Source organism: Ictidomys tridecemlineatus, chromosome 5 (assembly GCF_052094955.1).
Source record: "Ictidomys tridecemlineatus isolate mIctTri1 chromosome 5, mIctTri1.hap1, whole genome shotgun sequence".
In the NCBI taxonomy this organism is placed as follows: domain Eukaryota; kingdom Metazoa; phylum Chordata; class Mammalia; order Rodentia; family Sciuridae; genus Ictidomys; species Ictidomys tridecemlineatus.
This window is the reverse complement of record NC_135481.1, coordinates 137493751-137506316: the sequence shown is the minus strand read 5'-3', so window position 1 is coordinate 137506316 and position 12566 is coordinate 137493751. Positions and strand designations below refer to the sequence as shown.

Here is a 12566-nt window from a genome sequence, read left to right as displayed (position 1 = left end):
ATTTTGTGGGGGCTATGGAGTTGAAGGGGCTTGGTTTTAATTGCCAGCATTTAAAAATTGAGTACTTTTTTACAACCAGAGATATGATAATAAATAAATATATAAATAAATAAATGATTTTTAAAAATTGAGTACTTTATCTGGATCACCACCAGCTCATTTGACAAAATAGCAAGGTCTGGGACATTGGGCCCCCACCTCCTAGTGGCAGCAGTCAGCTGGATATGTTTACTGGCTGACCCTTCAGAGGGGACATGTGGTCCCCAGCCTCTACTGTCCCCACCTGGCCTGCCATGGCATGTGGCTTTGTGACCTTTGTATGAGTTACTATGAAAAGAGAGACTTCTCAGATGTCAAAAGCTCTTTCCCTTGGGATGTTTTACACAATGAAACTCAAATCCCCAATAAAATAAACACCTGGAACATCTGGTCCAAGGCCCTCTTTTGGTCCCAGCTATTCCTACAGCTGCAAAGAAAACACATCAGGTGACTCATGCCACAGAGACTAAAGCAGGGCAAGGGGGTAGGAAGCAAATTAGACAGTTGAAAGGGAGGTTTGGCCCCTATAGCTAATACATCTGGCCCTAAGCAATGGTCATAGAGCTTTCTATTTTCAAAGGAAGGAAAGAAAGTTTATCACAAAGCAGAGATGACCTTAACTGATAAACAAACTAAGAACTAACAACCTGCTTGGAAAAAATACACTGAGGCCTGAGGGTAAGACCAGGACTCTCCAGAAGAGAAAGCAACTCCCCCACCATAATTCCCTAGGATCTTTTACCCTTTTTACCCTGCCCTCCTCTTGCCAATAGCTTCCCTTGGAAGCATGGACTCTTCATAAGAGATTTCTAGCCAGCCATGCTGCCCTTCCAGTATCAAATGCCAATTATCAGTAAGACTCCCCAGAGGCCAAAGGAAAGACTAATCTGCATGGCCCTTCTCTGTTTTCTCCCCCAAATGCATTAGACCCACCCCACCTGCTTCCTGCAGAATCTCTGCTCTTTGGGAACACACCCATTAGATGTCCAGGCAAGACTGTGAGGGAGAGATGACCTAGACAACAAGCATGCCCCTGTGGATGGGATGCAGTGAGTTGGAGTGTTTCCCTGATCAGTCACCTCCTTCCCAGGAATGGCAGGCTCCCACTGAATCCTGAGATCTATCAGTCCAGGACTAGGCCTGAAGAGGAAGCAGCAAGCTCTGGTGATTCAACCCCCACTAGAATCTAGCCAGACCCAACCCTTAAGGAAGCCATTTCACCAATCAGACAGAGAGGGGAGAGACTGGGTGAGAGAAGTACAGACAGACAGGAACCCCATCCAAAGATGGGTAACCTACATCTTGTCCCAAACAAAGTCCTGTTAACTTATACAGGTGTCTCCACTTCTCTGAGCTCTTTTCCATTGAACCTAGAATTTATTTAGACACACTTGGTCTGGTCTTGCTTTCTCTCTTCCTCCATCCCCCAATATCAAGTCCAACACACACACACACACACACACACACACACACACACACACACACACACAAGGTCTTGGAAGTGCAAATGCAAATGTCATCATGAAAAGTGTATACAAACTTGAAAGCCAGGAGATCCTCCCTCTCATCTCAGGTCTTAGACTTCTCCTTCTGATAGGAATCTTAGTCCTTATCAAATCCATTTTAAGAGACAAAACTGGAGGCTCCAATAAGTTAAGGGCATTGCCCAAGAGCATCCAGTAGCAAAACCAGACCAAGATTTCAGGTCTCCAGTTTTGCTGCCCAGAACTGTCGCCATGTGCGCACCCCCACCTGCTCCCTGCAGCCCACCTCTACTCACATATAGCGCAAGTGGGGGTTCTTGGCAAAGGCCCTGGGCTGGATGCTCCGGAGTCCTGAATTCTTGATGGTCCTGTGCAAAAAGAAAAAGAAGATCAGCAGAGCTCCAGGAGCAGGGGTTTGCAGGATTTCAGACCCCTAAGGGTTTTCTGCATCTCTTCATCACCAATCATCCCTGATTGCATCCCTGGCCTAACTGCAGGTCTCAGTGAGAGGCCTCTGGGCTCACACCCTTTAGGAACCTGGTTTAGGACTTGAGATATGAGCAGGCAGAGCTGGCAATGGCCCTCTACCCATCCTGATCAGTGGGCAAGAACAGGAGCTCCTTCCAATTCAGCAACAACAGGGCTACAACCCTCCCTGTGCCTTTTTGTTGTCCCTACCCTGGTTCCCCAATAGTCACTAGCTCCGAAGTCCCCTGGAGGAGGTGTATGGGAAATCTAGCACTAGATTTTTTCAAGATCAAGGAAAGAATTCTAGCCCAGCAGGCCTGGGTGCAGGGTCTGCTTTGAAATCCTAATTTCAGGGTGTGGTCACACAATCTCTGGGCTCTCTGGGCTAAGGTGAAAGGTGAGGGAATGAGGAGAATGGCCCCTGACATCCCCTAAATGGGTGGTGCCAACCCTCCCATTAAGACCCACAGTGGGGAAAGCAGATTGCAGGCTTGCCTTGACTGTCACCCTTGCAAAATCAGATAGGCAGCATTCCACCCCAGGCATACTCACAGCTTTTGGAGTCCAGTGTAGAGCTCCATGTCCACAGCATTGAGTGTGTGCAGGCTGCGCCAGTTCTCTATGTGTCTGAAAGGAAGGAGAGGCAAGGGTCAGGTCGGCTAGAGCAATAGCAATGGCGCTGGCTTTACAGCCAGACCTGAGTTGCAGTCCTGGATGGGTCAAATGCGAGCTGGGCCTTCTGCCAAGTCACCAATATCTCTGAGCCTCAGTTTCTTCCTCTGCGTGGTGGAATTCATTGTGACAATGAAGCGGACTCATGGGCTCAAAGGGCCTGGCCCACGAATGCCCATGGACGTAGCATTTGGCACCTCCCTCTTAGCTCCAGAAAGAATCTACTTTTTGGAGACATGAAACCCAACCTCCCTGCTTGTCCTTCCTGACTCAGTTTCCCTCTGTCTCCTTTCCTTATTTTTTCCTATTTAGAATTTCCTAAGGGAAGCATTTTTCCCTTAGCTCCTGACCATAGAAACAATACAAATAACATGGATTATAAAAAGGAGGGTGTGGCTTGCCTGTGGGCATAGCTTCTGGTTATAAAACCTCAGCCAAACACACTCCTGGCTCAGGCACCCACCAGGGACCGGACACTAACAGTGACCACAGCCCAATCCAACCTGGAGCCCAAGAAACCAATGATTCGATTTGGCTGAGCTGACTCCAGGGAGGAGGAAGCTCCCTAAGACCAGGGCAGCACTATGGTATTTATAAAAAGAGTGAGAAACGAGTAGTCTAGAAGTCACATTTGAGCCTTATCTCTGAGACTTAAGTCTCAGTGGCTTTGAGCAAGTGCTCTAAGCTTTTTGGGTCTCTCATTTTCTCATTTGTAACAGAAGAGGGTTGCACTAGATCAGCAATTTCCTCCCCTTTTCAATGTCTGTCTAGAGCTTTCCCCCAAGAGACCTCTTGTTTAAGGAGGTTTGTATCTAGCAAGCACACTACATATATTAAGTAATAATTAATTCACCTCCGATTATTAATCAGAGATATAAATTGCTGTTAAGCAGAGTTTTTCAATAACAGACACAAGCCAGAGCTAATTCTTCTGGTGCCTAAATTCCAGCCCAAAGCCAAGAAACTTGAAAAACATTATTAACATGAAAAGGCTGTTCAAAGGTATAAGTCTCAATTCTGGGTTTCCTCACATTAACAAAAATGCTAGAGACAAACACCCCTCATTGCAATTCTGGGGGTCCCCAGGTCAAAAATCATTGCTACTGTATTGATTACCAAGGGCCTTTCTGGCTTTAAAACCATGTGAAAAGTAAATGTCCATATACTCCTGCTGTCCCCAGAGAATCAAAAGATTTCAGGAAAAGGCCTTCCACTGTCCACCTTTCCCTCCAGGATTAGACCCTCTGGTCAGTGCCCAAGAAGTCTAGGTACCATCTCAGTGAAGAGTACAGAGAGGTGACAGTTCACCCTGGGACAGAGGTACTCAAGGCACACCCAGGCCAGAAAAGTGACAGCCATCTTCCCCAGACGTCTCCTCTCCAGCCTCACCACACCCATGGCTCTGCCATCTGCCACCAAGTCTAGTCACAGCCAAGAAAGCAGCAGGGCTGTGGCTGCCAGGGCCTCTGGAAGCATTTCAGAACCACACAGTGACAAGGGATGCCGAGAGCCTGTTTTGTACCACATTCTCCTAGAGACCCTGCTGACCAGCCAGAGACGCTGGCATCTGCTGGGGACATGGACCAGGTGGACAGGATAGTATTGGATTCCAAATTCAAAGTCTTCTCCCTGGAAGTCTTGTGACTCCAGGGCAGTTTGCTTGGTCTGGTCCCACCAAGGCAGGGACCTTGGCAACATTTCAGATGAAAAGGACGGCCAGGGAGGGGAGGTAGAACTCCCTGTACCACCAAGTCCCCCCAGCATATTGACTGGGCCATGGCCACGTCAATTACTAATTAGATCACAGTGTCTGTACAGAGTACCATTGATACATGGGAACCCAGTTTCCTGTAAGGATCTGCTCCCAACAAGTAGCTGTCAACCAAATTATTTAAATAGATGAAATCATTTTCTCTGTCCACATTAGCATTCCATAAATGTGTTTTTATGATGGTTGAGTTGTCAATCATTATGGCATTCTAAAACTTTATTCATTTTGCCCTCACACCCCCATTCCCCCAAACTGACCCTTACCCACCTTACGCACCCTAAGATATGGGGGGAAATGAACAAACTCAATGCAAAGAGTCCTCTGGTAAATAAAATAATGGCTCCCATTTCTTCTGATAACATCTGAGTTTCCCTAAATCAGGAAATGGCATTTTGTTTGACAGCCACAGAACAACAGCATGATTAGAAGCCAGGGCTCTAGAAAAATGACTGGCAAACCACAGCCCAGGGGCCAAATCCAGCCCACTGTCTGCTTTGTTGTACCGGCCTAGAGCTGAGTTAAGCTTTTACATTTTTTGTGAAAAAATCAAAAAAAAGAATCATATTTTGTGACCTGTGAAAACTAAGTGAAATTCAAAGTCCCACATTCATATTCACTGTGTCTCAAGTCATGACAGAGTTGGACAGTTGCTGCAGAGACAGCGTGGTCCACAAAACCTAAAACATTTACTCTGGCTCTTTACAGAAAATGGTCAGTGACCTTTACGTAGGGTCAAGCTACCAGGGCATGCAGCCCAGCCCCGCCCCGCCTCGCCCCAGGATGACTCTACCCACAAGACCCTACCCAGGTTACTTCCCCTGTCTGTGCCTCACTTTTCTCCCCTGTCACATGGGTCCAATAAAATACCTGCCTCATGAGAATGACATGAGGCCTGAAGGGGCATGTTGAGGAGGCCTCGTGGGACAGGTCCTCAGGAAGCACCAGTCACGGTGACTGTTTCCTCTCATCCCGTACAGAAGTTGAGCCACCTTTTCTCAGTTTCTAAGCTAAAAATGGCATCATGCTTCTGCTGCAAGTTGTCATTTCTCAGAAATCATTTGATAAAAAGCCCATGGGGCAGAAGGGTGAGGGAAACCTGTCATTCATGACCTCCAAGAAAACCGTTTGTGTAGAAATTTATAAACAGAGTCAAGAAACAACCGATGGCCACATCAGAGCAGGTTCCAAGGTGGATAGAAACAGTGAAGATGCAGCCCTGCCATTTTAGATGACATCAGCAGGCGCCTGCCAAGTTTTCTTATGACTCACTGCTTGGTCCCAGACCAGAGGGGTCAGTTATGGTAACTCTGCTGGCTGGCTTGTGCTAATAGGAGGCCACAAGTTTAAGTGGCTCTACAAAATATAATAAATAAATGAAGAGGAAGAGGGAAGGTTTAGGGTGTGTGTGTGTGTGTGTGTGTGTGTGTGTGTGTGTGTGTGTGTATGTTTTGCACAGGAAATTGAACCCAGGAGCATTCTACCACTAAGCCACATTCCCAGCCCTTTTTATTTTTTGCTTTGAGATAGGTCTTGCTAAATTGCACAAACTGACCTTGAACTTAGGATCCTCCTGCCTCCTGCCTCAGCCTCTGGAGTCTCTGGGATTACAGGTGTGTGCCACCCACCGTGCCCAGCTGTTTTGCTTTTGCTAATAGTAGAGTGGATTCTCTGTCTAGTATGATTACATATGTCTCCTCCATTTCTGTGTTTTTCTGGGTTGTTCCAGTTGTTTCCATAGTGGTTTGTTTTTTTTTTATCATTTGAAAAACATCAATAACTATACATTTTTAAAGGAAGGTCAGGTACTTGAACCCTGTGCAGAGCCACAGCTGAGTGCTCTGTTCCAGAACCACAGGCTGGACCAGCCCCCCTGCAAAGGCCTATCACAAACCCACTCCCGCTGTGCAAGCGAGAAGGCAGAAGAGCTCAGAACAACGATGGGAATGTGGCAGAGTGCATGACGCTGGTTGACCCCACAGACCTGCAGCCCAGTTCTCCATCTGGATGTCCCTGTTTCAACCATGAGCAGGGAGAGGAGGGGTGGAGAGAGAGTCAAGAGGTGGCACACCAGTATCCCTCTCCTGCTTTAAATCAACAGCCCCTACTTTAAGGACTTCACACAGTGATCTTCAAAAGAAGGAAATTTTGCCTTCCAGAAGACCTTTGGCTATGTCTGGAGACATGCTTCGTTGCCACAACTGGGGGGAGAGAGTAACACTAGTATCTTGTGGGTAGAGGCCACAGATGCTGCTAAACACCCTGCCACAGATAGGACAGCCCATGACAAACTACTGGCCCCAGAAGTTCACAGCTCTGAGATGGAGAGGCCCTGCCTTATTACATCCAGCTTCTGCCGAAGATCAACACTGATGCAAGAGTCCCAGGGCTTGAGATGACATCAATTTTGAAAATGACTGCTCTGCACAAGCAAACACTAGGAGGCCTCAAGCCAAAACAAAGAAGCCTGCTTCTAGGTCACTGAGTCCAAGGTAAGAGAAAACACACACAAAGCCATGGTTTCCATGACACTCTCAAGTCAAGGGCATTACTTGAGGGGAAATGAGGGGCTCTCAGGCCCTCTGGGCTGTGCCCCAAGGCAGGCTACACATTCCAGAAGCAATAACAGTCTCTGGAAGGGATACACTGAGCAGCCTTTCTCCTCCACTGAAGGTTCCTCTCCTGAATTCCCCGGGACTCTTCATTCTGCAGAAATGAAAAATATTCCATCCACAGAGCCAATCTAATGTCCTGTCCCCATTTTCTTGCCATTACACCACAGAATTGCTACCCTGCCAAGAGTCTCGATGCACCCCTCTTCCAGAAAGAGGGAGGAAGTGAGGTATAATGTTAGCCTCCAGAGCCAGGCTTTGGGCTGCAGCTCAGAAACCCTGGTGAAGTCAGTGAGCACCTCTGGGATCAAAGAACATGATGCCTCTGGTGGACTCGAGTGGGAGCGAGTGAGGAGATGGCTAGGCAGAGCCTCTTTAGAAGTCTTCGAGAATCTCCGGAAACAGAGCCACTCTCCTTGATTAACAATAGCCACACGGAGACCCAGAGACCCCAGGCCACAGGTTCCTGCTTCAAACCCATTTTTGGAATAGGACATGGCATAAATTATTAATTGATACATCCACAGAGAACACAAAAACCCTTTGTGCTAGAATAAATTAGGTTGTACTTTTGTAGCACAGCTCTCTCTTCCTCTTTCTGTTTTGCTTAGTCCAATATGGAAATGAACTGGCAATCTTTTCGCATCTAAAAATTAGATGGCACAGACTGTGAGGTCCATATTTTAATTAAAAACGTGTCAAGTGGATATGTTTAAGAGTGGATTAGGCCTCCAAGATTGACTGTTGAATGTCTATGCCTTCTCTCGACAGACAACTTTAGAACACTGAAATGTCTGCTGTTATCTCGCCTGAGAGAATGAAGGTAAAGCAGCCCACAAGAGGGACAAGGCACCCTTCCCCGGGAAGGCCCTCGCTGGTCACGTGGGCACTTGGAAAGAGAAAAGCTTGGTTAGTAGGGGATAGGAAAGGTAGCAGAATACAACAGTTACTAATAGGGCATTATGTAAAATTGTGGGTGTGTAACCAACGTGATTCTGCAATCTGCATTTGGGGTAAAAATTGGGAGTTCATAACCCACTTCAATCTAATGTATGAAATACGTACGATATGTCAAGAGCTTTGTAATGTTGTGAACAACCAATAAAAAATAAATAAATAAAAATTTTTTAAAAAGGACTTAGGAGCATCCTTTCCTCCTCCTTCCTGTAGACATAGAAGACCCATTTTTCCAATCCTGCCCCTTTCCACCCTTGCTTGTCACATTGCTGTGCTCGTCACTGTGACTTCTCACTGCTGTTAATGAGCTATTCTTCATAGCCAAATTTTCCACACAACTAAATTTAAGTGCAAAACCTCTGCATTTGCAACCTCTTTGCTGGATGTTTCTGTTTTGCCCCTAAAATATATTATACACCCCTTTGCCTTCTTAAGCCCGGTGGACAGAACCTGATATCCATTTTCCTCGTAGCCCTACATCATTGTGACCAGCCTAACTAGTCTGGTGGGCTCTTACACTGTCAAGTTTTCAGAGATTCACACAAGTCCCGCTACCTCAAATGGCCTGACCCTCATATAATTTCTGACCCTAATTGTTATTGCATCTATCTTTAATTTTCTGGATCTTTTATATATATATATATATGAAGCTGTGGGCCATCGCCTCTTAAACAACTGCCCCCAGGGTCCTTCCTTCCTTCCATTGTGCTCTAACCACAGTCTCCTCTTGAAGTACAGTGGCTAAGAGCTGGCACCTGCAGGCAGGCTGACCTGGAGATGACATTGGAAGCTGGATGCCTACAGGCTGGCTCCTCAATCCTCTCCAGTCCTCAGTTTCATTAGAAGAAATCTGGTAGAGAGGAAGGTTAGAGAAGGCAATGTCTAAGTCCCCAGTTGAGTACCGACATGCGTCACTAGTGCCATCACAGCAAATCCCAATGCTGCTGTGGTAAGTGTAAATACAATCTAAGTCAGGGTCTGAAAGAATATGAAAGAATACAAACGCACACACGCATGCACACACACACGCAGACAATACCTCGTGCACACCTAGGTGGATATTTGTCCTTGTTTTCTTTTGTTTCACACCTTCTTTCTGGGTAATTAAAGTTGCCAGATAAGTGAAGTTTTCCTGGAGATGAAAGTCATGATTCACGTTTACCTGGTGGTTAAGTGTTCTCCACTAACATTATGCTCACCCTCTGCCCTCCTTTTTTTAAATGGTGCATCTTAATTATTCACAATAGTGGGAATCATTGTTACAAATTCACACATGCAACAGAAAAGAACAACAGAATTTGGTCAATTTCATTCCCCAATGATTCAACTTTTCCTCCCCTCCCCTTCAATCCCTTTCTTTACTGATCTCCCTCGAATTTTCATGAGATTTCCCTTCCACCATTCCCCCCACCCTTTTTTTTTCTCTCTAGAGAAAATATTTAACCCTTTCTGAGTTTGGCTTATTTTGCTTAACATAATGCTCTCAAATTCCATTTGTTTCATTCTTCTTTGTGACTGAATAAAACTCCATCGTGTATATACACCACTTTTTCTTTATCCGTTCATCCACTGTCAGACACCTAGGCTGGTTTCTTAATTTGGCTAGTGAGACTCGGGCTGCTATAATCATGGATGTGCCTATATCACTACAGTATACCTGTTCTTGGAGTTGCATCCTGCCAGAAGGGAACTGAAACTGGGGTTTCCCATCATTTTTCATATAGGAACCCAATGCCTCCAACACAAACTCAAGAGATTTAGAAAACAAGGCCGCATACAGGTAGACCTTTTCCCCAGACTGTTCCCTGCTAGAGCCGCTCCCCCACCTTCACCTTCTCACTTGCATCCTATTCTTTGAGGGAGTCCTGAACTAAAGTATAGAGCAGGGTACTGGGAAATGAGCCTGGAATTCCATTTCCTGGCAAGTTGGCCTTGGAACATACATGCACAAGCATGCACATACCCACACCCATGCTCACGCAAAACCCAAAGTGTGCATTTGACTTCGAAACCTTATAGGGCAATGAGGCAATTGATTCGTTATCCGGGCATATTATGTCTAGTGATCCAGACAGCAGCATTAGCTTTCAATTATCTGATATGTTTAGCATTATAAACGAACTGTCTGGAGCAACAGCTCTGTCATGCTCAGGCATCCAGGAGGCTGGGGAGGGGTCACAATGGATCATGCTAGCCAAGTCACCAGCTCTCCTTCCCTTGACAGCTGTTGCAGGAAGTAGATGCCTGGGGAGCCAGACCTGAGAGCCTGGGCAGTTAGGGGCGGTGTAGGCTGGTGACCCCAGCATGTCAGCACATTAATACGCCAGCGTACAAGCAGCTGCATGCCAAGGACCGTGGAGAACCAGTCCTGCATCTGGGACCCCCTGGGACCAAAGAAAGGAACATTCAAATCCTGCAGTGAACAGATGGGAGACGACAGCATCTGTGCCGGCTTCCTGATCAATTCCAAAGCTCATGCCAGAAACAAGGAACGTTTGTGTACACACCTGTGCTTCTCAGGTGCTGAGATGCTGCGTCCTCACAAGAAAAGATCAAGGGCGCACCTCCTCACTACCGCAGAACAAGATTTCACTTGCAAGTCCACCAGTTCCCTGGGGAGTCCAGGCTGTTCTGCCTGAACCCCTGCCTGTGCCCAGACCACACTACCCTTCCCAGTCTACCTGCTTCTCTCCGTCTTCACTGTTGCTGCCTGGGCTGGTGTGGGATGTTGACCCCAGCTTTCCCACACACCAGTGTGCCAGGTAGCCACTGCCTCCTGCCTAGACAACAACCATCACTTCTAATTGGGCTCCCTGCCTTCTTCCAACTCCCTCTAGGCCAGAGGAATCACACCCTCTGAGGGTTTCCCTTTGCGATTAAAATAAACTCTAAACATCATGGTTTGTCTCCCAAGGTCCTGCCTGGGCTGGCCACCAAGGTCCTTTCTCTGGATGCACTCCCCTTGTGCAGCCACAACAGCCCAACTTCAGTTTCTTACATGCACCAGGCATATTCCCAGCTGGACTGTCTACAGGAAACCCACTTCTCTGGCTCCTTCCAATCCCTCAGGTCTCCACTCAAAAATTCCCTTCTTGGGCTGAGGCTGGGGCTCAGTGGTAGAGCACTTGCCTGGCATGTGTAAGGCCCTGGGTTTGATAATTAGTACCAAAAGATTCATTGGTACTAAGATTAAATAAATAAAACAAAAGATTCATTGTCAACTAAAAAAGAAATATTTTTTTAAATCCCCTTCTCAGCTAGACACAGTGGCTCATGCCTGTAATCCCAGAAACTTGGAAGGATGAGGCAGGAGAATTGCAAATTTAAGGCTAGCTTTTTGACAACTTAGCAATACCCTGTCTCAGACTTAAAAATTAAAAGGGCTGAGTTTACATGCAGCTCAGTGGTAAAGCACCTTGGGTTCAATCCCTAGTAACACCAAGAAAAAAAAAAATCACCTTCTCAGAGAAGCCTATTGTGACCCATCCTGTGTTAGCAAAATGTCCCCATCCCTTTCAGTTTCTCTCTGGCACAAGCTACTGTTTATGTCCTTCACAGCCTTAATAGCCATCTGTAATTGTCTTATTTGATTATTTGATAACATGTTTGTTCTCAAGGTCTCTATAATAGAGCCATAATCCATGAGAATAGGGACCATATCTGTCTTATTCATGCATACTGACCTCCAGAATCTCAAATAGGGACAGCTACCCCAGGGTATGCACACACCTGTGCAGCCATCCAGGTGATTGCCCAGTAGCCAACCAGTTGCCCTACCTCCTTCCTAAACGGTGTCCATGCTCAGCACCTGCATGGCCATTGTCCTCATCCCCTGAACAGCCCAAAGCACTGGTCTGACCCCACAAGCACTGGGATGATCTCTGTGGAGGACTGTGGCCTACAGTACACCACTGAACTTCTCAGCCAGGAATAACATCCTGGAGGAATCACAATAGGGCAAAGCAACAGAGGAAGTGACAGACTCCATAGCCCTCAAAGCCCTATAAACATGACTCCTCCAAGGACTGTCTCAGTCTGATGCCCACAATGTCAGGAATGGGAACGGAGAGGGGGCACCCTTGCACCAAAAAAGGAGTAGACGGGAATGTCCTCGGCACCTTGGCACATGTTCTCCATCTTTCCCCTCCCTGCATGACCATGGCCTTCACCACAGCATGAGTCTTCCAAGGGCAATGACCAGGGGTTCATTCTTCCAGTGCTGTGCAAATGCTCAGGGACAACTGAGTGGATGAATGAACAAATGAACCTCCAAAGGAATCAAGGGCAGAACTTAAGCATTTAGCTGTCATCTCTGATCTTCTCTTGCCCTGGTCCCCTCTCACCTTCTCAAGAACACATTCATATTTTTCTCCTCTTCTCTGCTCACTTCCTCTCTCTATTCTATTTTCCCATCAGTGTAGAAACATGTTCCAGTACAGCCCATCTAAAAAAGAAATCACCTTGACTCCATCTCCCTCTCCAGCTACCAACTCATGTCCCTACCCCACTTTATGGCAAATCTTTTCAAAGGGATTGTCTACACTTGTAGGTCCTACTTCCTCATCT

General features: G+C 46.6%; 1 protein-coding gene across 5 annotated transcripts in view; it reads right to left on the bottom strand.

Annotated features, from left to right (window-relative positions):
* The window catches only part of Ntrk3 (neurotrophic receptor tyrosine kinase 3), a 424455-nt gene that overhangs the window by 348744 nt on the left and 63145 nt on the right, over positions 1-12566 (bottom strand). For all 5 annotated transcript variants that reach the window (XM_078051196.1, XM_005320115.4, XM_078051195.1 and 2 more), the window contains 2 exons: positions 2544-2618; positions 1820-1891 (listed from right to left, as the gene is read on the bottom strand). In XM_078051196.1, the coding sequence (XP_077907322.1) occupies positions 1820-1891; positions 2544-2618 (147 nt within the window). The remainder of the gene's footprint in view (positions 1-1819; positions 1892-2543; positions 2619-12566) is intronic.